Raw genomic sequence first — 27,662 nt, 5'->3', positions numbered from 1 at the left:
TTACATAAATGTTAAAGGCCCTCTTTAAAATTAAATACCCATTGCATTTTGAAGTTATTTCTTAAATGTTCTTACAATCTAATATCTTTTTAAAGTATGATACTTTGTAAAACACTGTGTAATATGAAGCGAGAATTCTCATGATCCATCCACAATGTGTTAAGATATAATAGCTTCTTAAATATAACTTTATTTCTAAATTTATTTCCCTTTTAAACTTTGAATTATGAACTTATAGCTGCAAACTTTGTAAGATTTTTATTTGATCCTTACAATAAATATTTTTGGTATTGTGGGGGTTCAATCATTAATTTAAAATGCCTCTTATTTCAAAATTGTTTGTGGGAGAGATGAGGAATGGCTTTGTATAGTAGAATATTGCCATGTTGTATAATTAAAATAAATAAAACCCCTCTGTGTGTTCAGACTTCTGGCTGTAAAAGAATCCCCCTAATGTGAAAATGCCCTGTCTGGCCATTGCTCTAGTTTATTTGGGTTCAAGTAAAATGTTTTAATTTATTATAATGTAATGTAATTCATTTGCAACATGACTAACCAGCTGAGACAAAGAATTCTGCCTCTTATTTTCAAGTCGCTGTGAATAAAGATTTTTCAACCTCCCTGATAGTTCTCATTGGAGAGAGATAAATAATTGCTGCATTTAATAGTGTTAAGGCTGAGCAAGAGGAAAAGTGTGTTTAGGGTATCTAAATTAGGAGATTCTTAAGAGAATAAGAAATGGGGTTGGGAGTAAAAAGAGTCAAGTAGTATTAGAAATCTAGATTTGTCAGCAGGTGTAGTAAATAAGCTTTCCAAAGTGACTATAAAGGATAAAAGGCAGATGAATCCAGTATTGAATCTTTGGTATAGACATTACCGATAGCAAAGAATGATTGTAGGTAGAAATGTATTGGTTTGATATACATTACATTATTAGTTTGATAATAATTACTTTTGACCTATAAAAACAGTAATTTCATTTAGTTCAACCTAAGATAAATAGTGAGAGAAACAGAATATGGTTAGTATATGAAGTGTTTAATATAAGATTTATAGTAAAAGCTAAGTTAGAACCTCAATTATGATTATTCTCATTAAATGACATTGGGTAAGATACTTTATTACTCTGAGCCATTTCTCATCTGTAAAATGCGATAATATCACAAGATTATCTTAAGTATTAAATAATATAATGCCTATAAATTACTAATAATACCTGATATATAGGAAGTATTTAATAAATATTACCTACTACTGTGAAATGGGATTGACTGAAAAAGAACATAGGGAATCACAAAAATTGTGTCAGAAAAGCCTCAGTTTGGTTAAATATAACCTAGAGACATTAGCAAAAGCAATTTAAATTCCATTACTAAAGGCTTTTCTCAACCAGCGTTCTTCATCTGAATCACCAAACACAAAATTATTTGAGTGACTATTTTCTCAATTTATACCAAGGATGCTTCATAGCTGATACCATTCAATAGGCATAGGAGAAATTAGTTTATTTGTTACAAACAATGGATGTCATTAGGACTTAATTGTCTTGTGTTTAGTTTGAAAAGACTGCAAGAATGTTGAGGCCTCATTAATGCTATTAAACAAAATATTCATGGTATTGATTACACAAGGAAATTAGATTGAATAGCCATGTAGTTAAATAAGGGACATTTCAGATTTATTGAGGGTCTAGTTAAACTTCTAGAAAGGGTCCTGAGAAAAGGGGGAAATATACCAGAAAAGGAAGGACTATGTAGTAGGGAATCTGTAGGACAGAGGGATTTTTAAATCTTAAAATGGATTATTTTTTAAATATTCTAATGCATTAAGTCATTACAGTGTTGTTATCTTTTGCTAAACAAATTAAACTGAATACTAAGTGAAAGTTTGAAATATGCATTGCTGTCTTTACAAGAGCATTTTATTTTAATCTGTTGCTCTTTTGGTGCTGCAGAGTAAAGGAGTTTGGAATTAGTCCATCAGACATTCCCTTCTCACAGGGTAGTGGCAGTCGCCCTGATCTCTCTCCTTCTTATGAGTATGACGACTTTTCTCCTTCGATTACCAGGTCTAGTTCATTCTATACATAAGATATTTATTTTAATAGTTTCTTTTGAATTGTGCTGTGTATAAATATTTCATTTACATTTATTTTGTCCTGAGCCATTTTATTTTTCATTTTGTTTGGCAGGTGGTGGTTGTAACTGCATGATCTTTATTTCCATGTACTTTATTAATTTATTTGCTTTAAAATGTTGATTTAGAATTCAGGCTTCTTATTTTGCCTCATATTTTTAAGGGTGATGTCATCTTTGCACATCTACCATTAAAAATGAACTGTCTTGTTTAAAATGAAAAGTTTACCTTTATTCTGTATGCTATTGTAAATTTCCTTATGTGCAAGGAAATAAGGGCCCTCTTGACTTAGAAAGTATACGCAAGTCTGTAAATTTAAGTATAATGGGTAAACTTTTTTTAAATGATGGAACTAATTTACATTTTATAGTATACAGTAGAATAAGGTTATTTCACATGTAGCTATTTAAATTGGGCATTAGAACTACCAAAAATCTGTAACATGTATTAAATTCTCTGATTTTGGCAAAGATTCATTTATTGATCTAAGTGCCATTGTTAGCATTTTTCTGTTCATATAATTTGAACAGCAGTCTCTTACTTTGAAATACTGATTCACATACTTTGCTAATTCTCACTTATTATGTACAATAATTACATTAGAAGTAATTGTATAGTTACCTAAATAAATTTTGTAAGGTTAAACATCCCTTTAGGGTTTCCACAGACTTCAGGTAAATTTGATCTGCAAAACTGACATCATCAATCTTAATATGTTAAATTGAATTGTCTTTATATTGAATAAATTGGTATTTTGTTTTTTTTCTATGTAAGTCTTTATTAATTTTAGATGCCTCTTATGTGTTTACAGGGTAAAAGAACTGACTGTGGATCCAACTGCTGCTGGTGATGTTCGTCCAATAATGCACCATCCACCAAATCAGATTGATGACTTAGAGGCACAGTGGGGGGTGGGGAGTTCCCCTCAGAGAGATGATCTAAAACTTCTTTGTGAACAAAATGTGAGTGACTTAATATAGTTGTAATTATCTAATCTTAGTTCATTTCATCAGTAGCAGAACTTGATAATTGAAATCTAAATTAGGGATCAGCAAACTATAGGCATACTTAATTTATTGTGCTTCACTTTATTACACTTCTCAGATGGTATATTTTTTATAAATTGAAGACAAGACCCTCACCAGCAAAAAGATTAGGACTTCCTTTATTGAGATATTCACTTTATTGAAATGGTCTGGAATTGAACCTGCAATATCTTCACAGTGTGTCTGTACAGGCTATGAGCCAGCCATCTGTTTTTATAAATAAAGTTTTATTGAAACATGGCTATGCTCGTTCATTTATGGGTTATCTGACTACTTTCTTACCTCAACAGAAGTGACAAAAATGGTATAGCTCACAAGTTCAAAATATGTACTATCTGGCCCTTTAAGAAAGTTTGCTGACCTCTGATCTACACTTTATTTTTCTCGGATTTTATACTGTTATTAAAATTTGGGAATTTTTAAAGTAACATAGGGAAAAATAAGTTTAAGAATTATACTTACATTATAACATATATAAAGCTTAAAAACAAAATTAACTATGGTTAAATGAGTATGTATTAAAAGGATGCATGAGCAAAAATCAAACCTGGTGCCCAGCCGGTGTGGGTCAGTGATTGACCATAGACCTATGAACCAGGACACAGTTCAATTTCCTGTTAGAGTACATGCATAGGTTGCGGGCTTGGTCCCTGTTGGAGCCATGCAGGAGGCAGCGATCAGTGATTCTCATCATTGATGTTTCTGTCTCTCCTTCCTTCCTTTCTGAAATCAATAAAAATATATTTTAAAAATATAGTTTAGCCAAAACCGGTTTGGCTCAGTGGATAAAGCGTCGGCCTGCGGACTCAAAAGGTCCCAGGTTCGATTCCGGTCAAGGGCATGTACCTGGGTTGCGGGCACATCCCCAGTAGGAGATGTGCAGGAGGCAGCTGATCGATGTTTCTCTCTCATCGATGTTTCTAACTCTCTATCTCTCTCCCTTCCTCTCTGTAAAAAATCAATAAAATATAAAAAAATATATATATAGTTTAAAAAAAGATATGGATTATACATTTAAAAAGTGAAGTTAGCCAAAACCGGTTTGGCTCAGTGGATAGAGCGTCGGCCTGGGGACTGAAAGGTCCCAGGTTCGATTCCGGTCAGGGGCATGTACCTTGGTTGCAGGCACATCTCCAGTAGGGGGTGTGCAGGAGGCGGCTGATCGATGTTTCTCTCTCATGGATGTTCCTAACTCTCTATCCCTCTCCCTTCCTCTCTGTAAAAAATCAATAAAATAAAAAAAAAAAAGTGAAGTTAAACAACTATATAAATAACTTTTATATCTCACAAACAGTAAGGAATCCCTCAATATATTAAAGTAACTATGTGAAAATGTGTATTTTTTATGTCTTTTTACTTCTTTACACTTTTGTCTTTATACAGTGGGCACTTTTTTCTTTTTTAAAGATATTTTCTTGATTTTTTACAGCGAGGAAGGGAGAGAGATAGAGAGCTAGAAACATCGATGAGAGAGAAACATCGATCAGCTGCCTCCTTCACACTCCCCATTGGGGATGTGCCCGCAACCCAGGTACATGCCCTTGACTGGAATCGAACCTGGGACCCTTCAGTCCCCAGGCCGATGCTCTATCCAGTGATCCAAACCGGCTAGGGCAGTGGGCACATATTTTTATAATATTTTTTGAATAACTGGGAAATCAAATTTTTAAATTATGAAATGTTACTAAACATTTCAAACATACAGAAAGCAATCAGATTTAACAAATGATAGCATTTTGACAGGGTTGATTTTTTTTTTTTTTTTTTAAGAATTGAGGCCTTCAGAATACCAATTTGATAGTCACAGTCATGAAAAACATTATATATCTCTCTTTTGGTGAAAAGAAATTATAGACATATATATGACAAATTGTTAGTGAAGATTAAACAATACTGAGGAAATATTTCAGTATATTTATAGTCTGCAATAAAGATTTTTGAAAAGTTGTGCTATTCCAAAAGTGATTGCTTTGGGGGTGGGGGGCGGGGGGGGCTGTAATTTTGCATTAAAGTGCCTGGACTCAGTGAAAATTATCCTTTACTGATATACTTAAGTTTGGGATGTCTTTTTGAGTGTTACATTAAGTATTTTTACCCATAAAAAGAAATTTTGGCCCTAGCCAGTTTGGCTCAGTGGATTGAGTGTCGGCCTGCAGACTAAAAGGTCCCTGGTTCTATTCTGCTTAAGGGCACATTCCTGGGTTTCAGGCTCGATCCACAGTAGGGGGTGTGCAGGAGGCAGCCGATCAATGATTCTCTCTCATCATTGACGTTTCTATCTCTCTTCTTTCTTCCTCTCTGAAATCAATAAAAATATACTAAAAATTTTTAAAAAAGGAATTGTGGCTTTGCTTTTTATGGTATATTTTAGGAGTTTTCCTCTGTTTCTGAATACATTTTTGTAAATGACATAGAAAAACTGCTTTTTAAGTTACATTTAAAAATATAAACTCTGTTATAATTTTTAAACTTTTTATTTTAAGGAAGAAGAGGTTTCTCCCCAATTGTTTACTTTCCACGAAGCTGTCTCACAAATGGTAGAAATGGAAGAACAAGTTGTAGAAGATCACAGGGCAGTGTTCCAGGTAAAGTAAGACAGGACCTTTCATCAAAATGTTTCTTTAGAGAAATTAACTAAAAACTCTAACAATTTTTGACTCTCACAGAAATCTAAAAAAAAATACTTGTTTGTGTGTATGCAGATATATATATATATTTGTAGCACATATGATAGGGCAAATTTTGAATACAAAATTTGAACGGTGGTTACAAATAACCTTTCTTTAAAGATCTAGTTTATTTACTACAATTCTCCCATTTTATTTGCTTTTGTCAGTTGTCCATTTTTAGAGAAGGATTGAACTTCTGCCCTCCAATACCCCTTTTTTTCATGTTAGGTGAGTATATTGGAGTGTCTTCATGTCAGGACAGCAGAAAGGAAGAAATTCTTCTAAAGATTATCAGAGCAGTTGAGGAGGTGTCAGTCTTCGTAGAAAGGAAGGCTTCAGGGAGGGACAGTAACTGCTCTGACAGCTGTCAGTGGCAGATGAGTGAGGGGTGGCAGTAGATTCTTAGGTATAGTATTCATTTCACTGTGTGTTCAATCTTTTACAAACACTTTTACTGTATGATCATCCTTTGCCTCCCCCCACCCCTTTAAACTAGAAAATAGCCTTGCAGATGATACCTATGAGGAGGTGATGGGAAAGTGAAGAGAACATTTCATATCGTTATGGAAGACTGTATAGTCAGCTTGCCTTCCCCACCCCACCCTCACCCTGCCTTTCTGGAGTACTATAAATACCTTCTGAAAAAAAGTGAACAATAGCTTAGTGTCTCCCTATCGACCTGTATTCCTTCTCTGATGTTGAAGAAATCTTCTCTAAACAAGTATTAATGTTCCTTTCTAGGCCATTCAAGTGCCTGGATGAAGGGTTCAAAAATATAAAAAACTTTATAATTTTAGAACAGGTTATACATTATTAAAACTGTTACAGTTTTAGTCAAACCTTTATCATAAGAATCTGTAGAGGTCTATGTGTTTAGATTTAATTAAGAAAGGACCCTTGTAATTCTAAGAAAATTGTGCCCTTTTAGAGCAAGGTGTCCCATAAAAACCATTTCCCATTGTGCCACTTTATGTTGAATTCTAAAAGTTTATTTGATTTATTGGCAGAACTGTGTGTTCTGACTTTCAAGCCAATATTTTTATAATTCCATTTATTGTCCCTTTATACTGTGATCTGTCATTTCTCAAAATAAGGTTTTGTTTTTTAAAAATTAAGTATATAGCTGAAGGAAAAACAAATACTAGGGTGTGTGTTTTAATTGACACATACACAGTTTTCTAATAGTTAACTATATCTAGGTTAACCAGTTCTGCCTGGTGACACATAGTCTAGTTATAATTAGCCATTAAATTGCATTGATATTTGGAAAATTGAAATTATGTGTATTCTAACAATCTAGAAAGTATCCTTTTTTATATTCAAAAATTCTAATTTGGAAGATCTGATAGTGTTATAAATTGTTATGATTCATGACATTGCTAGAAGATAAACTCATAAATTCCACATATCTAAAATCAGTTAAGAATGAGGGGTTTCCTTGAAGTATTTATGAATGGTGAATAACTACTATTTAGTGGTTCATTTGACTCTTCTAAGATTGGCTATCCATTGGTTCTTAGAGTCACAATAATTTGAAAAACTAGTGTTTTGAATTTAGAGCTACCTCTTTGGCCCAACTGTGAGGCCCCAATGTATATGTTAATTCCAGATGATTTACAAGTTCTAGGCTACCATAGATGTCATTAGATTGCTCATTAGCTTTCTTACATCCATTTTTCCCGTTTTAGGGATAGCTATTGAGGTTTTGAGACTTACTCTACTCATTGATATTTACGTGTTTGATTCATTCCATTCCCTCCTCTCACCACCACCCCCCAAAAAAAAACAAAGAAAAAAACACACACAAACACATACAAGGTAGAATAAAAGTAGAAAAATGAAGCCATCTTACTTTGTCTATCATATTTGTATTTGACTCTAGAAATATTTTTTCTTTTTTTAAATTTTTTTATTAAGTTATTACATATGTGTCCTTATCCCCACTAGAAATATTTCTTAATGTTACTCTGTATATAAAGATGTTTTATGGTAATATTTTAGAGAATACCATCTTGAGTGTGTTTGATGATATTTAACATATGTAAAATTTGTAAATTAGTTTCTGTCTTACAAAGAGGCTTACTGGATTAATGGAATTTTTGTCCTTTTAGGAATCTATTCGATGGTTAGAAGATGAAAAGGCTCTTCTTGAGATGACTGAAGAAGTAGACTATGATGTAGATTCATATGCTACACAACTTGAAGCTATTCTTGAGCAAAAAATAGACATTTTAACTGAGCTGCGGGGTAATTCTTTTTTCATTTTAATGTTTGAAATCTGCTTAATTGCAAGAGCATCTGAAGTGAAAATTATGGGCAACACTTAACATCTTTTTAGAGGTATATAGGCACACCAACCATTCTGTTTTTTGAAAAAGAAACATGGAGTACCATTTCAAGTGCTCTCTAGTCTTTTTTCTTTCAGTCTTTTGAGAAAATAAGATTAGAGGGAAAATGTATTTTAAGAAATTTGTAAATTTTATAGACCCATTAGTCATTTTAGTTTGGTAGGCCAGTGCTTTTCAGAATTGTTTTCCTTGGATTAGATCTATTCAGGGTCATCTTTCTATAGCCACCTATCTACATCTTCTTCTATGCATCTTATGTCATGTTTTTCCTTTGAACACTTGTTTTGAAAAAGAGGAAGATTTCTAGAAGTATGTGGCTTATTCACATGTAATGTCTGCTTGGCTTTTTAATTAGCTTATCTGCAGCTTCATATATGCATTTATTTACTGTATGTGCTAGGTTTTTAGGCATTGGCAAATTAGCTGTCACCATTTATATCTGAGTGGGCATCAGTGTGTACATGCAGTGCAACATAAAATCAGATTGAAATTGCTAGTTTTTAGCAAATAAGCTGCTTAATTTTTAAAAATAGGTCCTTTGTGAAGTTGGTTATTTGACATCATATCCTACAAGAGGCCTGGTGCACAAATTCGAACATGGGTGGGTTCCCTAGGCCTGGCCTGCTGGAGCCAGCCCTTGGCCCCCCTGGGAAAGGGACCATGCCCACCACCACCAACCCCCGGTTCCCCGTCCCAGCCCAGGGCCCATAGGTCCCATCACCACCCCACAGTTCCCTACCTCCCCCCCCCCTTGCCGCCACGCAACCGCGGCGGGTGGGCCCCCTGGGAAGGGAGAGGACAAGAGTGAGACAAACCCTTGTGTCGAGGGCTGACTCTTAATAGGTCGCAGCAAGGGAGCTGCTCTGCTACATAAGAAACCCTGACCCCAAAGCAGGTCGTCTACGAATGGTTTAGCACCAGGGGCCGATGGGGGCCAGCGGCTGTGGGGAGGGACCACAGGCAGTTGGCTGTCCACGGGAGGTTGGCTGTGGGAGCGCACTGACCACCAGGGGGCAGCTCCTGCATTGAGCATCTGCCCCTGGTGGTCAGTGCGCGTCAGTGACTGGTCAGACTGTCGTTCTGGTTGTAACGGTCGCTGAGGCTTTTATATATATAGATGGAGTCAGCATTTCCCCAACTTCAGTTGTGCAAATGTAGGGTTTCTAAAATTTACTTTTGTTTTTCATACTCTTCATGTTCATGCCTTGATTTAAAGTGTTTTGATCATTTTTCTAATCTTCCATAATTCATAAGCAGCTTTTCTATATGCATTTTATTCAGAAGATAGAGCATAATGCATTCGAGGTTTTTTTTCTGTTTATATGTAGCTTTTAACTTAGTTGACTTCTTTCCCTTAATTCTCTCATTCATGTATATAAAGCATATCTATAACTTTTAAGAAATTACTATCTAGTTATGTATTATTCAGTTTTTTCTTAGAAATGTTTTATCGTCCAGGCATAATTTTGGTATTAAGAAGTTTAAGAGCCATTATATTAGCAGCCAACAGATCCAGAAATCCTTAATTTTCTGTCTAAATTTTAGAAAAGTCAGCTTTTTAAAAACATCATTGTATTTCTGAAGGAAAGAAATTTGCAGCTTCCTTTTCTTCTGAAGACTATTTTAAGTTGGATAATTCTGTTGAGGGGTGCTGTCCTATGCATTGCACAGTGCTTACCAGCATCCTGGTCTCCAGACTAGACAGTAGCACTACTCCAGTTGTGGCAATCAAAAATTTCTGTAGGAATTATCAAATGTCCCCAGAGTAGGAGGGTGGGGCTAAAATCACCCTGGTTGCCCTAACCGGTTTGGCTCAGTGGATAGAGCGTCGGCCTGGGGACTGAAGGGTCCCAGGTTCGATTCCGGTCAAGGGCATGTACCTTGGTTGCAGGCACATCCCCAGTAGGAGGTGTGCAGGAGGCAGCTGATCGATGTTTCTCTCTCATCGATATTTCTAACTCTCTCCCTTCCTCTCTGTAAAAAATCAATAAAATATATAAAAATAAAATCACCCTGCTTGAGAACCATTGTTATAGGAAGATGCCTCTGCCAATTTACTTACCTATTTTTTATTCTTAAATGACTCTGAGTCAGTATATGGTAGACGGGTAATAGAATTTTAAGACCAAGAAATGCATTACCCCTTAATCCCCTTCCCTAGCCACTATTTCTTTCTTAAAATTCATAGCTTAAAAAGATAACATTGAGAGAAGAAATGTCTGCTTTACAGTTTAATAAGATTCATAGTGTTCCTTTTGGACATAACTGTACATATATTACACACATATAAAGCCTGTCTACACTCCAAAAGGAATACAAATTAAAATTGAACACTGTAAAAAATGCCAAACAGAAACCTGTTGACAATAGCAAAAGCAGGTATTTCTAGGAATCTATAATGAAAACTGCTGCTATAGTTGAGCATTGTATTTAGTTTTGGGGCAACAAAAAAAACCAAAGGAAAACTCTTGAGTTAAGATTACGAAATAAGCGAGCCAACTTGATACCCATGAAGTTATATACTGTGTTGCCTGTGATGTAATACTTACTCCCTGTTCTTTTCTTTTTCCAAGATAAAGTGAAATCTTTTCGTGCAGCTCTACAAGAAGAAGAACAGGCCAGCAAGCAAATCAACCCTAAGAGACCCCGTGCCCTTTAAGTTGGCATTTGCTGCTAAAGGATCCCCAGAACCCTCACTGTTTTAACATACAAGGTTCAGCTGTAAGGGCCATTTGGAAGTTTGAAATTTTAAGTGTCTGTGGAAAATGTCTTGTCCCTTCACCTGAATGACATTTCAGTTTTGTGAAACACAACTTTGTCTACAAAATGCTTCTAGTCCAGAAGGCACAACCAAGATTTGGTAATAGTGAAGCATTTTGTTTCATTTACCCAAATAGTGATTTACTTTTGGAGATCCTTACCAATTTTATTTTCTATATGATGAAGTAAGATTGTGGACTTGATCCAGGGGTGAGTAGTAGGGGGAAGCCACAGCATTTCCTTTTAACTCGGTTCAATTTTCGTAGCAAGACTGAGCAGTTTTAAATCCTTTGTGTGCATGCATACCTCATCTGTGATTGTACATACCGTGCCACTCTTAGGGACAGCTGTGCTCACCTCTTTCTGCTTTGTGCCTTGACTAAGGCTATTGACCCTGAATTTCTGATGCACAGCCAAGTTAAATTACATTCCTTATTTGTCATTGTAAATTACCTTTATTGTGTGTACATTTTTACTGTATTTGAGACATTTTTTGTGTGTTGCTAGTTAATTTTGCAGGATGTGCCATATCATTGAATGGAACTAAAGTCTGTGACAGTGGACATAGCTGCTGGACCACTCCATCTTATATGTAAAGAAATCTGGAATTATGGTTTTAAAACTTTTAACATGTGGATATAATTTTCTTAGCATTTTCTTTGTAAAGAAAATATAAACTAGTTGATGTATAATAAAAAGTAATGGAATTCTGAGAAGAGTTTTATCTTAGGATAATACATATATATGCAGTGTGTTCCAGTGCGTTATTAACAAGACTAATAGTGCAATTTGCTCCTTACCAATACCATTACTTAAGTTGAAGTGTCCATTAGCATCCCAAAAGGTACCTTTTAAATGTACTGTTAAAGGAAATTGGCTTCTGATGCATGAACATTTACATAATACATTGGAAGTAGTCCATAATAGAACTGTTAGTTTAAGCCAAGTATAGACAGTACATAAATCCCTTGAAAGTGAATTAAGCTAACAAGAGTTGACTTTGCTTTAAAAGGCAGATCTAACCCAAGCTCCGTCCATTACCTAATGTATGATGTTTCACCATTATTTGGTGAGAACCACCAAATTCTCACCAATAAATTGGTCTAGGGTGTGCTACTTTTTAAATGGTAGCATTTATTTTTACAGATTGCTACTCCAAGGAAGAAAACTGGCTACTTCTCATGTAAATATTTTGTTAAACAATTTATATATCTCTCTAGGACATTTCCCTCAGCTCCTAGGAGAATCCAGGAGTGTATTAACAACAAAAAATCTCCCAAGGATATCTTGTTTTGACTTACTCTAGGAAAGTAATAGCTCATTCCTTTGAGCCACAGGGAAGCTATGAATACTAGTAGTCACATGAGCCAGATTCGCTACTTCACTTCAGACAACTCAGAGGGTAGTTGTGGGAAATCCGAATACCATGGTGAAATGCTCCTCTGTAAACTTGAAATCTAGAACAAATGTAGATTTTTCACAATGTGCTTATTAATAAATGGAATCTATGGAATGAGTTTAGAGATAATTTTCTTCAATGTAATCACCTTTGTTTTGGAAGGGACTCAGGTTTTCTTGCAGCTGTAAGATATGTTCTATTTGTGTTTATTTCAAAGAGAAGAGGAAGAATGGAGAACTATTGACCTTGCAGAGGCTGTGTAGAAAGGTAGTTTTTGAGCCTAACCAACCTTCAAAGGACAATAAAAAGGTTTGAGTTTTCTTATTGTAAAGCACAACAGATTAGTCTTATTTAAAATAGATGGATACTATCTCTAGAAGGTCCCCTTATATTTAAATGTGCTGCTTTATTCTATAATGGCTTCATTCTGATCAGTAATCAAGGTATATAAAAAATCAGTACACCAGAAAAGATCTTGGTAGTATAATCCAGTACTTCAGTTTTACAGATAGGGAAACTAAGGGCCAGAAAAGGGACTAAAACTCAGCAGTTACTAGGGTGTAGAGGAAAAGCTGAATGAATAAACCTTAGAATTTTCCTGTAAGAATAGAAATAGTACAAGTGAATTTTGCAAAGTAAAGTTTTTTGATATTTAAAAAAAGCTACCCAGGTATAATATTTATAACAAAAGTGGCTTGATACAGCTATTTTAAAAAAATTTGGATCTGAATTAAACATTCTTTACTTTCTCAGACTTGAAAGCTGATATTCCTATTAATAAGTAACAAAAAATACATTATTTTCATTATATAGGAATGCTTAATATCATTTTGAAGCATATTTGAAAAATAATCTGTTTAGGTAAACAAATTAACTTCCTTTCTAGGTTTACTCAGTGTACCTTTGTTAAAATAATTTGAAACACTTCTGTTAAGGTAGGCATAAAAAATGAAGATATTTTTATTTCCTTATATAAATAACCAGCTATTATATATAATTCTTTATTAAAGGACATTAACAATTAATATTGATAATGATTTAGACATAGTAACTAATTAAGATATGGTTGTGACATCTATTGAAATTATCATCCTTACATTTTAAATAGATTATAGCTAAGCATCAGGTATATAAAAGAGTGCTGGAAATTTTCATTATCCAGAAGTTATAGGAGGAATACTGGGAGCCTGTTCTTGTGGGAAAATTACTGGTTGAGTTTTGTTTTGAACTTGATGGGCAGATATTTTAAATGAAGTTTTGATTTCTAAAACCTCTGGAAATTTTGTTAAAACTATTACTATCTCCCCAAGAAAAAACATACAATCTTATAATTCATTTCACATTCTAGTTGAGCATCCTTATTTTACAGGTAAGGAATCATGCCCAGAAGTAATGTCTGGCACCACATGGTCTCAGGAGCAGACTCAAGCTTACCCAGAACCCTGATGTAACTGTGATGTTACAGGATAAGTAAAGGGGTAGGTAGGCAGTGATAGAAGTTATATAGGATAAACAGAGAGAAAAACAAAATTAAAATATAAGAAAATTGTTTTACTGTACATATGAATAATAATAAATGATATGGGGAATATGTGACTCAGTTAAGCATATTTAACTTTATACCTGAAGAATAAAGGACTAAAGAGTTGAAGGCCTAAATGGTCTTCACAGTAATATATAACATAGAAAATAGAGTAACATCTTTATACAACAACCTGTTAGAAATGAAGTTTAAGTGTCAAGTTGTGTCTATGGCTCTTGATAATTATCATGTATAGACTGGACCCTGCCCTGTGTTAAATATTAAAAACAAACCGGAAAAAAAACCTTGGGAACTTAAAATTGACTAAGTACCTTAGAAATTTGGACTAATTACTAGTAATAGTAACATTAAATCAAAAATAGTCAAGCACAGTGTCCCAGTGGAGGAAAAGCATACATATCTTCTCAAATTATTAAAAATATATAATTCAAGTTTCTTTTCTTGAGTTTGAAAATTCTGTTTTCCAGATACCTAAGAAAAATGGATACCTTCTGCATTGAATCCATGTAACAATCTGAAAAGAGCCAAAGTGAGATGGTATTAAAAAACTAATCTGTAGCACATAACGATCAGTGCATATAGTTCCTATACCATGAATTCTAAAACATGAACACATCAGCAAACCTATGAAGCCCACCCCCTTGGAACACTAGTCATTAAAGAAACATTCGCCAACTAAATGTATAAGACCCATCTTTTTAATACTTCTTTTTGTCATAGCCTGTATGTCTTAAATTATGAATTTGACTAAAAGTATCATAGACCTCTACTATCCCAGACCTAAGAACTCATTAGCAATGGTTTCAACATGGTAAGTGATTAAGAAGACTGGAAGAAATTTGGTGAGAATGAAAGAAAATAAGAGGAAATATTTCTATTTAGACCGGAGATTAGTTTTAGGATGGCTTGTAGGAACAGGTCAAGATGGGTTAGAATGTCTAAAAAAGGAAGCTAGGTATTTATGAGTAATATTTAACTTCTAGGATTAACATTGAATAAAGACTCAGTAGTATTACTAACCTGCCAATATAAAATGTAAACCCTACTTGTCTTAGTTATATAGAACTGTGTTTCCAGCTTAGAAAAGTCAAACCAATGACTTTTGTAACCATCTACCCTTGTTTTTTTTTTATTCGGCCCCTAGACCAGTGCTCGGCAAACCGCGGCTCACAAGCCACATGCGGCTCTTTGGTCCCTTGAGTGTGGCTTTTCCACAAAATACCAGCTCTTCCACAAAATACTGACTTCTGCCCATGGGCCACGAAGTTTCAATCGCACTGTACGTGCGCACCTGCACGTGGTATTTTGTGGAAGAGCCACACTCAAGAGGCCAAAGAGCCACATGTGGCTCACGAGCCTCAGTTTGCCGACCACGGCCCTAGACCATCGAAGCTTTAAAAATGAATTAGCTAAAGAGGCAAAAATTTCTATATTAAGTGATGGTTTATGAGGAAACCAAAGTGTTAGTGATTAAAAACAGTGAGTACAGGTTAATAATTATCTGGATAACTGAAGCCTTACTCTATTTTCATGAGACTTGTATAATTCAAGGAAAATAAATTTTGGTGTACATTGCCCAGATATGATTGTAACAAACTATTTCATGCTTAGGGTCTATTTAACAATAGCTATGCCCAATAAAGAAAAAAGTGAGAGCCCTAGCCGGTTTGGCTCAGTGGAAAGAGTGTTGGCCTGGGGACTAAAGGTTCCCAGGTTTGATTCCAGTCAAGGGCACATGCCTGGTTGCAGGCTCGATCCCCAATAGGAGGCATGCAGAAGGCAGCCAATCAATAATTCTCACTCATCATTGATGTTTCTATCTCTCCCTCTCTCTTCCTCTCTGAAATCAATTAAGAAATATATTTTTTTTAAAAAGGAAAGAAAAAAGTGAGATCCAACTACATGTCTTAGGGTTCTTCCGCCCACAGTAGGTTATGAATAGGGAGTTAGAGAAGGGAGTTAAAGGGTAGGAGCATACACACCACAACACACTGACACAGGCATCTCCGGCTAGGACTGTTACTTACTCCTGTTCTTAAAATGTTCATTCTGCTGCAGCTAACTAGCCTCCATCTTCTACACCAAATACCATTCTATGCCTTGGAAGTGCTATGCAATAACTCCCAGGTAGCACTTTACACCGCTTAAAAGCCTTTAAATCTCTAATCTTAAGGTGTCACAGTAAAGAAATGTAAACACTTAGGAAAAGAAAAATGTAATTACCTGATGAAGTCATCTATGTCCATGGAACGGGCCCGCTTGTCACTAAAACCTGTGCTGGTTAGGATTTGCTGTATTTTATCTGCTATGCTGAAATCTTCTGGTATTATCTATCAAGATTCAGAATAAATGAACAACATATCTTTAATGAAGTCACCTTGACTCTATTTCTTTTTAGTTCAGTAAGTCATAAAATAGTTACCATCTGTCCATTACTTGCATCTCTCTAAGTGATTAATCTTTAGCACATACCAAATACTCAGAAGTCCTCCAATGAATGAATCAAGAATATTGTCTTCTTTTTAAAAAATTCTATCAGTTTCAGCTTTTCATAACAAAATAATTGGAGCTGAAACTAAATTTTAAAGCAGTTGTTACTCTTTTTAAAACAACTCACATTTTCTTGGCACCAATCTCATTTTTCCAGCTTAATTTTTCTCTAAGAGATGGCCTCCAACCCTTAATAAATATTAAATATATCAGACTTTACATATTTTATCCAAAGATTTTTCTTAATCCAGCTTAATACTTTCTTAAGCAATGTTTAATGATTTTGTCTATAAAAGAAAATGGAGGTAGCAATGTGATACCTTAAGCCATAGGAGTCCAAAAATAGAACGGGAATTTGCTTTTTTCTGTCCTGTTTAATTAATTTGAAAGAACTAATAAATAGTCATTATATATGGACACTAGGGGCCCAGTGCACAAATTTGTGTATGGGTGGGGTCTGGCCGGCTCGCCCCTACCAGGCCAATCGAGGCTAGCCAACAGGGGGGAGGGGCCGCAGGAAGTTGGCTGGCCAGCCCCGTCCCCATCAGGCCGGTTGGACAGCCACAGTGCACGTCATAGTGACCAGTCATTCTAGTCGCTTGGCTTTTATATATAGATGTTTATGTGTGCTCACAGACACAAAATGGCTTAAAGAAAATGTTGCACAGATAATGATTAAGAGGCATGAGGCTCACAACCAGAAATCTGCTATTTAGTCTACTTTATCCTAATCAATTTCTAGGTATTGACATTTAAAATTTATAATTGCTATATGAGCAACAGACAAGAAGGGATGGTCACAATTATTTTAAGCTGAGCAAACTGCACATGCCTACACCTTTGAGGAAATTATGACTCAGTTGAATCTATGGCTGAAACAGCTATCAGTAGTTAAAGAAGATATAGTGAAGTAACTGAGATTTCTCAGATCTGTTCCACAAAATATACATGAGCACTGACTTGTTAAAGTTGTGGTAGTTATACATTGCTTGTGATCTTTTAAGGATCTTAGGGAATGTACAAAATTAAAGAATCTTGATGGAAAGGAATAAGAAATAGAGGGATATTTTAAAACACAACAAATTGAAATCACAAACATTTTCTGCTTACAGTATTATGGACTGAACAGTGAATTCTGTAGTTTTTTTCCAATAACTGCTGTACTGCACTTGACCTGTAGCATAAATGACATTAGTATTATTATTCCAAAATTAGAGATTATCAATAATTTCCTTTTATTATCAGATAAAAAATGTTTCACATGGTGAAATTAAGAAACTAAAAAAGGTATTGAATACTTAAAACTTACAAAACAACCACAAACTACATAGTTATATTTAAAAAGTAAAGTACTAATAAACATCTCCAATTCTTAACACATTAAGCGCCAAGCCTGTTTTGTCTTCCTTTCCATTTCAATAACTAGTGACTGACATGGCACTTAACATGTTAAGGGAATTCCAGACTCTCCACAAAACATCACCTAAAAAAAAAAAGAAAAGAAAATCTAGCCAGGCTGATGTTGCTCAGTAGTTGAGTATCAAGCTGTGAACCAGGAGGTCACGGTGCGATTCCCAGTCAGGGTACATGCCAGGGGCTTTGGGCTTAATCACCAGTGGGGGGTGTGCAGGAGGCAGCCAATCGATTCTCTCTCATCACTGATGTTTCTCTCCCTCTCTGAAATTAATATATTAAAATATATATATATACACACACACACACACAATTAAACCTTTCACCTCTCTTGTACCCCAAAGTGCTATTACATTTTTCCAAGTAAATAAAATTAAATGAATCTTACACAAATGTGGAAGGGGTCCCCCATCACTATTTTTCCAAGGAAAAAGTAGGGAGATATGTAGTCAGTTTTTGTTTTTTCCCTGTATTGCCAATAAACCTGATCTAATTCCCAACTCTAGGAACTTTCTTCATTAAATTCTTCTGCCTCCCAAAGTACAAAGTCAGTTAAAAAGGTAAAGTGTGTCTGGACATGGGCAGTCATTATGCTTAGGATATACATGTTCAGGAAAAGGACAAAATTCTAGCAGTTAGCCTAGTGTCTGGAGCATTGGTCCTTCATACATTATAAATCAGTAAAATACTTACTTAAATGCAGCAGACAGTGTCTTGTTTTTCCTAACAAAGGTGATCCTTACTAGGCCATCCCATTCCTGAAAGAAAAGATGAATATTTTCTTACAAAATGTCAAACTTCTTTTCTAGGCCTGCTAGGTATTATTGTGTCTACTAACATATAAACCTGGAACGAACCTTCTGGAGTGATGAAAATGTTCTATATCTTGATGTGGCTGACACATGCAAAAGTAAGATGTATACTTTTTTTTAACTTCTGTACACCTCACTGAATATTTTAACCTCAATTCCAAAAAATACATTATTCCACATCTGAACAAAGAACAATATAGTATTTGGGCACCTAAAGTGTCATATGCCATCTGTCATTTAAAAAAAAACATGATTCAGGGATACATGCAAAAAAATAAAACTAGACCACTTACACCATACACAAATTAGACCACTTACGCCATACACAAAAATAAACTCAAAATGAATAAAGGACTGAAACGTAAGACAGGAAACCATAAAAATCTTAGAGGAATCCACAGGCAGCAAAATCTCAGACATGCTAAAGCAATATCTTCACCGATACAGCTCCTAGGGTAATGGAAACTAAAGATAAAATAAACAAATGGGACTACATCAAAATAAAAAGCTTCTGGCACAGCAAAAGAAACCATCAACAAAACAAGAAGAAAGCCCACTGCATGGAAGAACATATTTGCCAATGTTATCTCCAATAAGGGTTTAGTCTCCAACATTTACAGGGAACTCATACAACTTAACAAAAGGAAGATAACCCAATCAAAAAATGGGCAACGGACCTAAATAAATACTTTTTGAAAGAGGACATAAGGAAGGCCAAGAGACATATGAAAACATGTTCAAAGTCACTAATCATCCAAGAGATTGATAAGCCACTCCATTTACCACCAGTTATTGACCACACAAGCATGTTTTTATCCAAAGTGGTTGCAGTAAGGTTTTATATCAAGGGATCTGGTTTCCTTCCCTTTTAAATCACAAAAATAAGAATTTTGATTAAAAGGTGTTTCCCATACATAATATTATTCTAACAACTATTTTCACCTCATCTTGTTTTCCAAGTCTTACTCAAATAGAAAGTTTTCTATACCTATAATCCTCCACAAAATGCAATGGGATTCTAATCTTTTTACATTTTGTGAACATTTTCCATGTGCTTTTGTGGTCTTCACAACTATCTTGAGTCAAATTATTCCATCTACTCTGTCACAGGATGTATCATAATTAACATTTTCCTGTTAGGACATTTAGGTTGACTCAGTATTTTTCTGCTGTTACAGACACACATCTCCCAGCTTGGACATTTTTTTTCCATCACTGAATGACCTAGCATTTTAACCTCACCTGAAAATTGATAGGTGGTGGCGGATTCTTAGGTTCTATTCTTACAACACTGGATTCCACCTTGGGTGGTGGTCTGAAGTTATTCTTTCCAACCTGTTAATCAGAAAATGTTTCAGTAGTCATCTCAAAAATAACTAAATTAGTAATCAAATATGCTCTCCTCACAGACAGCACAGCTACATACCAGAGGATGAGTTAAGTCACATTAGTTCAATAATAGTCACTTACTTTCATTAAATGGTCCACACGGGCTAACAGCTGTGTATTAATTGAGAGTCTGCAGTATAACTTATCCCCAGGTTTTGCAACCAGTCTGAGAGCAAATTCTCTTTGAAACATAAGTACAGCACATCTGAAAAGACAACAAAAAGGAATAAGGAAAATGGTGACTTTCAACTATTAATATATTTGAACTTCAACAGATTTTCTTGAGCAGGAAACAGAGCAAAGCAACACCTGCAGTTCATGACAATTCGTCTAGCTGGTTAGAAGATAGGAGAACACCAGCCTTAGCTTTATTATCACAAAATGACCCAGTTGGCTTTTTTCATTTTATAATGGCTATACCTCTCACCCCTTGCCAATGTAAGCCCTCAATGATCAAATGAAAAAGTATTTCAGATCAGCACCAATCTATCTCACCCCTTCTAGGAAAACAAAACCCAAAAAACTAAATTGGCTCAGTAGATAAATTATATTCATGGGGTAGCAAACACCCTTATGGAAGAGCTGAGGCAGGTTGTGAAATCAGTGTCCTGATTTAGCAGATTAAGGAATATAGTTTGTTTGTTTTTCTAATTCAGCAACCAATGGCAGGCTTTTGGAGGTTCTTGAACAGAAAATGACCATCTTCAAAGGTAGGTTTTGACTCAAACTTTTTTGAATGTAAGTCACATTAAGAAATACATTTGACATTGCCACTCATGCCACAAATATCTGTATGTGTATGTGCCTATGTAACTTAAACAAAAGTTTTGTAAAATTATGATCACCTGGGCCACATGCACTTAAGACCCTCTGATATATTCCATTCCATATCATTAAAAAAATAAAAAAGACAATCATGACCCAGTGAATTTATTTTATAACCACTAAGGGGTTTTTGGCTTGCAGTTTGAAAATGATTGGTATAGATTATCCTAGAAACACTTTAGGAAGCCACTGCAGTTGTGTAGACATCTATCCTGTATAATAAAAGCCTAATATGCTAAGTGTCCGGTCATCTGTTCAACCAATCAAAGTGTAATATGCTAATGATATGCTAAGGCCGCTCAACCGCTTGCTATGACATGCACTGACCATGAGGGGGCAGATGCTCAGACTGGTAGGTTAGCTTGCAGCCGGGGTCCAGCCAATCGGGACTGAGCAAGATGATCCGGACACGCACTGGAGCTTCCCACGGTCCCTCCCTAACTGGCCAACTTCTACGTCCCTCACCGGCCCCGATGGGGTCCCTCAGCCTTGCCTGCGCCCTCTTGCAATCTGGGACCCCTCAGGGGATGTCAGAGAGCCAGTTTTGGTCCGATCCCGGAGGCCAGGCCAAGGGACCCCACTGGTGCACAAATTCATGCACTGGGTCTCTAGTCTAGATATATATATCCTATCTAATAATAGACAAACATGGTAATTAACCATACCTCCGCTACGCTTCCCATTGGCTAATCAGGGCGATATGCAAATTAACTGCCAACCAAGATGGCGGCCAGCAGCCAGGCAGCTGAAGTGAACATGAGGCTTGGTTGCTCCAGTGATGGAGGAAGCCAAGGTTCCCCACCTGCCGCAGCCCAGCTCTGAGCTGCACTCTAAGAAACAATGTATCAATTATAGAAGCTAAACAAACCCTAGATACCTGCTTTCAGCCAGCCGGCCTGAGCTGGAGCCGCAACTAAGTTTCAATTACAGAAGGTAAATAAATCCCAGAATAATAAAAAAAAAAAGGAAAAAAGGAGACTGGGAGCTTCCGTTGCAGGCTTGGCCCACCTGAAAAGGGCCCTCAGCCCCTCACCCAGGCTGGCCAGGCACCCCAGTGGGGACCCCCACCCTGAAGGGGGTGCGGGCAGCCTGAAAAGAGCCATCAGCCCCTCACCCAGGCTGGCCAGGCACCCAAGCGGGACCCCCACCCTGATCCGGGACACCATTCAGGGCAAACCAGCCGGCCCCCACCCGCGCACCAGGCCTCTATCCTATATAGTAAAAGGGTAATATGCAAACTGACCCTAACAGCAGAAAGACTGGGAATGACTGGTCACTATGACACACACTGACGACCAGGGGGAGACGCTCAATGAAGGAGCTGCCCTCTGGTGGTCAGTGAGCTCCCACATGGAGGAGCTCTGCTCAGCCACAAGCCAGGCTGACGGCTGCCAGTACAGCGGTGGTGGTGGGAGCCTCTCCTACCTCCTCAGCAGCACCGGGCCTCTAGTATATATATAAAAGCCTAAGCAACCGAACAACCACTTGACTGGTCGCTATGATGTGCACTGACCACCAGGAGGCAGATGGTCAATGCAGGAGCTGCCCTCTGGTGGTCAGTGCACTCCCATAGCTGTAGCACTGCTCAGCTGACTGAGGGGCGCTACCACAGCAGCACCCTACTGAGCAGCGGTAGGCGCATCAGGGCCAGGATGAGCGGGAGTAGCATGGTGCCCAGCCCAGGCTCCTCTCCAGCCGCTTGCTGCTTCACACACTACTACATGCCTTGGGGGAACCAGCAGTCCGACATCCCCTGAGGGGTCCCGAATTGCAAGAGGGTGCAGGCCAGGCTGAGGGTGCAGGCCACTGGTGCATGGGGCCTCTAGTAAGGTAACAAAAAGTCTAACCTGAGGATGAGAAACTAGGGAAAAGTTGCTGATCTCAGAAGCAGGGTTTACACCACACCTCCCCTAATAACTCAAATACAAAAAGAGAGAAAGACCTCCACAGAAATTGATATTTTCTACCAAACTATCCAGTCGTTTTTCAACTGAATTAACTCTCTTTACAAAAAAAGTTTTAATTGTTTTTTTTTAGAGAAAGACAAAGATAGAAACATTGATCACAGAGAAACATCAACCGCTGCCTCCTACAAGCCCCCTACTAGGGATCGAGCCTAAAACCCAGGCATGTGCCCTGACCGGGAATTGAACCAGGGACCTCTTGGTACATGGGATGTTGCTCAATCCACTAAGCCACACCGGCCAGGCAATTGAATTAACTTTCATCTTTAGCTGTGTTCATGACCTAATCTGTCAATTTTCTTGTTGAAAACTGTCAATTTTTCTACTTGTTTGGCAGTCATTTTGGTGTTTGTCACAAACCTGAAAAAAGGTCGATGCAGCAACAATTTGAAGACAAAAGGAGAAGAGATCTGTAAAAGAATTAATTAGTTATTTCTGGGAAAGACACACCAGAGAAACATTTAATATAATGTTCCCAAAAATCTGAAAACATACCTGATAAGGCAAATTTGCTACACAAGCATCAAAGAATGGCAAATCTGTTTTCAACACATCACCCACCAATACTTGAAGTTTGCTGGCCAGAGGTCTGATAATAAAAAAAAACAAAAAACTTAAAAAGAATATTGTCTTATGAGATTGAAATGCACTTTAATTCCATTATGAATACTCACGTGCCCTGAACTCTTTTGTGCAGTTCAGCTACTAGCCTTGGGTCAAGTTCACAGGCAATTACCTAAATTAAAAAATAATAATTATGGAATATAAAGCTATTCTTATCTTAATAGTAATTCTTACATGATTTACATGAACTAAATTTCTTTTTTCCAATTCTACTACCAATATTCTTTCAATTGTTCCCTTCCATTTCAAACAATGGAAAACACCACCCAGAAAGGTGGTCAGCTAGAGAGTACTACACAAATAATGGACAGAATTATGTTCATTTGGCTCCATGTTTGTAACTGAACAGAGGATGAAAAAAATACACAAAAGTCTGTGTAGTAAATGTTCTAGATCAGTGGTCGGCAAACTGCGGCTCGGCAAACCACGGCTTGCGAGCCACATGCGGCTTTTTGGCCCCTTGAGTGTGGCTCTTCCACAAAATACCGACTTCTGCGCATGGGCCATGAAGTTTCAATCGCACTGTATGTGCATGCCCGCACGTGGTATTTTGTGGAAGAGCCACACTCAAGGGGCCAAAGAGCCGCATGTGGCTCGCAAGCCGCGGTTTGCCAACCACTGTTCTAGACAGACGCACAGAAAGACAACTGCTCCTAGAATGAGTGTATCATTTCTTTCATCTATTAAGTTCAGAGTACACAGCATAGATAATTTCTGAATGTAAAGGGATACCAGGTAAGGCTGAAATTGTCATTTTAACTCACTATCAGCTGAGGTTTAATGACTTCCAGGAAGACCATGTCTGCAGACTAGATACATGTGCTGCTTAGTCTATTTGACTTTCAGTTCCTTTCTCCAGCTTTCCCTGTGCCCTGTAGAGTGATGCAGTCCCCTCCCTTGCCCTAGATTTCTAGCTGGGATTAGCCAATGAAAGGAACCAGCATTTTAGGGCATAAGGACAGAGGCTGAGTATTTCCTAATGCCCGCCCATGCCTTTCAGGTGTTCTGGCAGTGGCTGTGTTCCACTATCAATGGTCCCTGTTCAATGACTCAATAACACAGTTCCCTCCTCTTGTCCCTAAGTCCTCTGAACTGTTACCTGCTGTTGCTAGTCCCTGGGTCTTTCACTAATGCTTACTGGTTCCCTTTAACCCCATTTCCACACATTTTATAAGTAGTCTCTTCACTAAAGTCTCTTCAAATAAGTGCCTTAAAATGTGCTACCTACTTCTACCCGAGGACAGAACAATCGTTCCATTTAATTGGAAACTGGGTCAGCCAAGAGACAAAGAAGACACCAGCAGTGGCCAGGTGGTACCCCAAAGTCAGGGGCCTGTGTTCTAGCTCTTTAGGTTCCAAAGTTCTAGGTTCCAATAACTCCAACTTCCTTCCTTGGTTTCCCTGAGCTTAGAGGTGATAACTGCTTTTTGCAATTATTATTCTTGGGTTACTTCAATGTTCTCATTTTATTCTTTTAGTCCTGTAACAACCATGTAACCAATTCCCTGTACTAATTTCCCTGTATTGAAATATCTAATGTGGTTTCTGTTTTCCTGACTGATACAGCCCACATTTTCTTTTAATCCCTTTAAAAGAATTAAGATATAGTTGACATATAACATTATATCAGTTTCAGGTATACAACATAATACGTATATATTCCAAGATAAGTCTAGTTAACATCCATTACCACACAGTCACAATTTTTTTTTGTTTTATGATTAAAACTTTTTTAAAATCTACTCTCTTAGCAACTTTCAAATACACAGTACAGTATTGTTAACTATAATCACCAGGCTGTCTGTTACATTCCCAGGACTTATTTTATAACTGGAAGCTTGTACCTTTTGACCACCTGTACCCATTCACCCATGTTTTCTAAGATAAAATTTCTAGCAAAGGATTAAGAGTTACTGTTAAAATAATAGCAATTAATTAAAATATTTATATTTATAAACCACCTGAGCTTACTCATATAGTCATTTATGACACCAAACATGAAATCCTTTTACCTTTTTTGCCTTTTCTAGCAACTTAACAGTCATATTGCCAGTTCCAGGTCCAACTTCCAGCACCACATCAGTTGGTCTTAAGGCAGCCTGCAAGCAAACACAACCACTTTAGCTTCCCTGACCACATAATTTACACCTGAATATCTTTGCTAGAAAGCACTCTATTAAGACATTTTATTCTAACTCAATTTTTAGGAGTTTCTTCATGATCTATATGCTTAACAAAATTATCTAACATTTGGTGCAAGTGGAAATCTGACACTTTTCCTAACTTGGGACAATAGTTAGGAGTCAGAAACCCACAATAGTTCTTTCTGGGGTTGGCATTTTGCTTTCTACCTTGGAAATGATTTCAATAGCCTCTTGCTACCAAGTCTGCTATCAATAAATTCAAACTGGAAAGGACTATATATACACAGTAATGATTTTGCCAGAGAATCATAGTGTGCTGTACCAGGATTTCTCAATTCTCAACATATGTTTGTTTTCAGGGATGCGGGAGTACCCAGAAATTGTACAAATAGTGGATGTTTGTATGCACACAGCTGCAGTATTCTGGATCCATAGCTATTATCAGATGCTCAAAGGAATCCATGAACCAAAAATGTTAAAAAGCTAGGCCAACCCTCATTTTGCAAATAACAAGAAGTCAAGATGAGGTCCTTTAATTATGTAATGCTTTCTACTGCTCCAGGATGCTCCCTTTGTGGCCATGAAAGTAATTTGCACCTCCTGTATTTCATGTCCTAGCATCCCCAATCATCTGAAACAATAGAGAACATCAATAACACATACCGGAGGAATACTCCAAAGAGTTTATATGTGGAACTGCACTGTATCATATAAGTTTTTCTGGGGGAACAAACTTCCTAAGATCTCTGTTTATCTTTAGCCTCTGAAGTAAATAAAAACTAACAGTCATGGGTGGTTCCTAGAAAAAGTGATTGGGGAATAATAATAATCTGGAATTGAACAAATGTCCAGCTATGAAGTAAATAATCTATACAAAGAAAAAGAATTCGGAACCAGTAGAAATCCAGACTCACAGAATTAAAGCAAATCATGGCAAAGACAGCTTGTGAAAACTAGAAAATTCTTCAGTTCATTCAACAAGTCTTTAAAGAGCATCTACTTTGTGCCAGACATCCTCTGTGCGCTCAAATATTCCTAATAGTAATTACTTAGTAACTCCCTTTCCTTTTCCACACCCACCTTATCGATAATGCTGTTAACAATTAGAGGATTTTTCAAAATGTGCTGCCCAATCCCCGTGTTGAACATGAGTCCTGAAAGAAAACACGAAACAGCCTTAACTTTCCAACTACTATTAGGTATTAGAAGACGGTCGCAGACAAGAAGGCACCTGAGAAGATGGGCGGAAGATTTGTGCGCCAACGAGACGCAGCAAACGTCACCCCTGGAGCCCGGCCTGACGCTCAGCCCATAACTTCTGCGGGAAAGGAAGCCGGAGACAGCGCGCAGGGCCCGCGGCCCGCGCCCCCGGAGTCCCAGGACCTGAGATCTCACTGTCCCGGCCCAGAGCTAGGTCCAGACCCCGGGCTCAGCTCCCGCCGGCAGACCCGACCCGACCTCAGCTCCCGCGGGGCGGACCCACCTCCCGCGCTCTTCAGCTCCCGGCCCTGCTGCCGCTCGCGGCGCCGGCCGCTCGCCCCAGACTTGATCTTGGGCATTTCTGCAGGCAGCGGGCGCACAGGCCCAGGAAGTCGGCGGGGACCAGAGCCCGCTACCCCAGTCACCGCACCACGTGGGAACCGCCGGCCGCGCCACCGAACCACTCCCAGCCCCTTGGGGAGGGGAGGGGAGAGGCGCGGGCCCGCCCCCCGTTCGCTCTGGGCTCCGCCCCCAGGAAGAGGGCCGGCCTTGGAGCCCAGGGGCCGCCGGGCATTGTAGTCATGAGCTAGAGCAAAGCCTAACCGTGGAAGCCTACAGGTCCCAGAAGACACCGCGCTACCGATTCTGAAAGTTTGGATTGGCTAGGCTTGGTCTGGGCATGGCCTGCCGCCCCAATGAGCACAGTTGGTTAGATAGGTTTTGGTATGGTAATCCCCATGGTTAAATGGTTTTTGGTATGGTACTCTGGGGATTGTGGAGGTTTAAGTTCTATAAAGCGATTAGGCCTGGTGGAGGCTTTATAGAAACCAGGTTCTGGGATCGTTGATGTCCAAAGAAGGTTTCTTTCTATCACCGTCTCTCACTCCTGTTTCCCAGAAC

General features: G+C 37.7%; 2 protein-coding genes across 7 annotated transcripts in view; one reads left to right on the top strand and one right to left on the bottom strand.

The window, feature by feature from the left end:
• Window positions 1–12,472, top strand: part of KIF2A (kinesin family member 2A) — a 35,277-nt gene extending 22,805 nt beyond the window's left edge. Inside the window, exons 16-20 of one of the 3 annotated variants that reach the window (XM_006081419.3) lie at window positions 1,955–2,068; window positions 2,948–3,098; window positions 5,666–5,767; window positions 7,963–8,098; window positions 10,773–12,472. In XM_006081419.3, the coding sequence (XP_006081481.1) occupies window positions 1,955–2,068; window positions 2,948–3,098; window positions 5,666–5,767; window positions 7,963–8,098; window positions 10,773–10,858 (589 nt within the window). In that variant the 3' untranslated portion in view covers window positions 10,859–12,472. The remainder of the gene's footprint in view (window positions 1–1,954; window positions 2,069–2,947; window positions 3,099–5,665; window positions 5,768–7,962; window positions 8,099–10,772) is intronic. The other 2 variants (XM_006081420.3, XM_006081421.3) reach the window with 2 other exon arrangements.
• Window positions 12,473–13,288: 816 nt separating this feature from the next.
• Window positions 13,289–27,229, bottom strand: DIMT1 (DIM1 dimethyladenosine transferase 1 homolog). Of its 4 annotated transcripts, XM_006081418.3 has the most exons (12): window positions 27,046–27,229; window positions 26,643–26,716; window positions 25,431–25,517; window positions 23,469–23,530; window positions 23,290–23,383; window positions 23,155–23,204; window positions 20,087–20,210; window positions 19,859–19,951; window positions 18,498–18,562; window positions 17,502–17,565; window positions 16,125–16,231; window positions 13,289–14,415 (listed from the first exon to the last, which is right to left on the bottom strand). In XM_006081418.3, exons 1-12 carry the CDS (start codon window positions 27,119–27,121, stop codon window positions 14,373–14,375), a joined length of 939 nt encoding a protein of 312 aa, XP_006081480.1. In that variant the 5' UTR covers window positions 27,122–27,229; the 3' UTR covers window positions 13,289–14,372. The 4 variants fall into 4 exon arrangements, with proteins under 4 accessions (XP_006081480.1, XP_023607354.1, XP_023607357.1 ...); XM_023751586.1 differs by lacking the exon at window positions 26,643–26,716 and having other exon boundaries at window positions 27,046–27,186; XM_023751589.1 differs by lacking the exons at window positions 23,469–23,530; window positions 25,431–25,517; window positions 26,643–26,716; window positions 27,046–27,229 and having other exon boundaries at window positions 20,087–20,217; window positions 23,161–23,204; window positions 23,290–23,366.
• Window positions 27,230–27,662: the final 433 nt, after the last annotated feature.

This window comes from Myotis lucifugus, unplaced genomic scaffold (genome assembly GCF_000147115.1).
Source record: "Myotis lucifugus unplaced genomic scaffold, Myoluc2.0 scaffold_0, whole genome shotgun sequence".
NCBI classification, from domain to species: domain Eukaryota; kingdom Metazoa; phylum Chordata; class Mammalia; order Chiroptera; family Vespertilionidae; genus Myotis; species Myotis lucifugus.
Note: the sequence above shows the minus strand (reverse complement) of the source record. Positions and strands in the feature narration are given on the sequence as shown.

Excerpts from the sequence above, each read along its gene's own strand:
- DIMT1 (XM_006081418.3), bottom strand. The coding sequence starts at position 27,121 with ATGCCCAAGATCAAGTCTGGGGCGAGCGGCCGGCGCCGCGAGCGGCAG. Across the intron at positions 23,384-23,468 it reads CACAAAAGAGTTCAGGGCAC|ACCTCTGGCCAGCAAACTTC; the intron begins GTGAGTATTCAT and ends TTTTATTATCAG. Across the intron at positions 20,211-23,154 it reads CTGCATCGACCTTTTTTCAG|ATGTGCTGTACTTATGTTTC; the intron begins GTTTGTGACAAA and ends TTGTCTTTTCAG.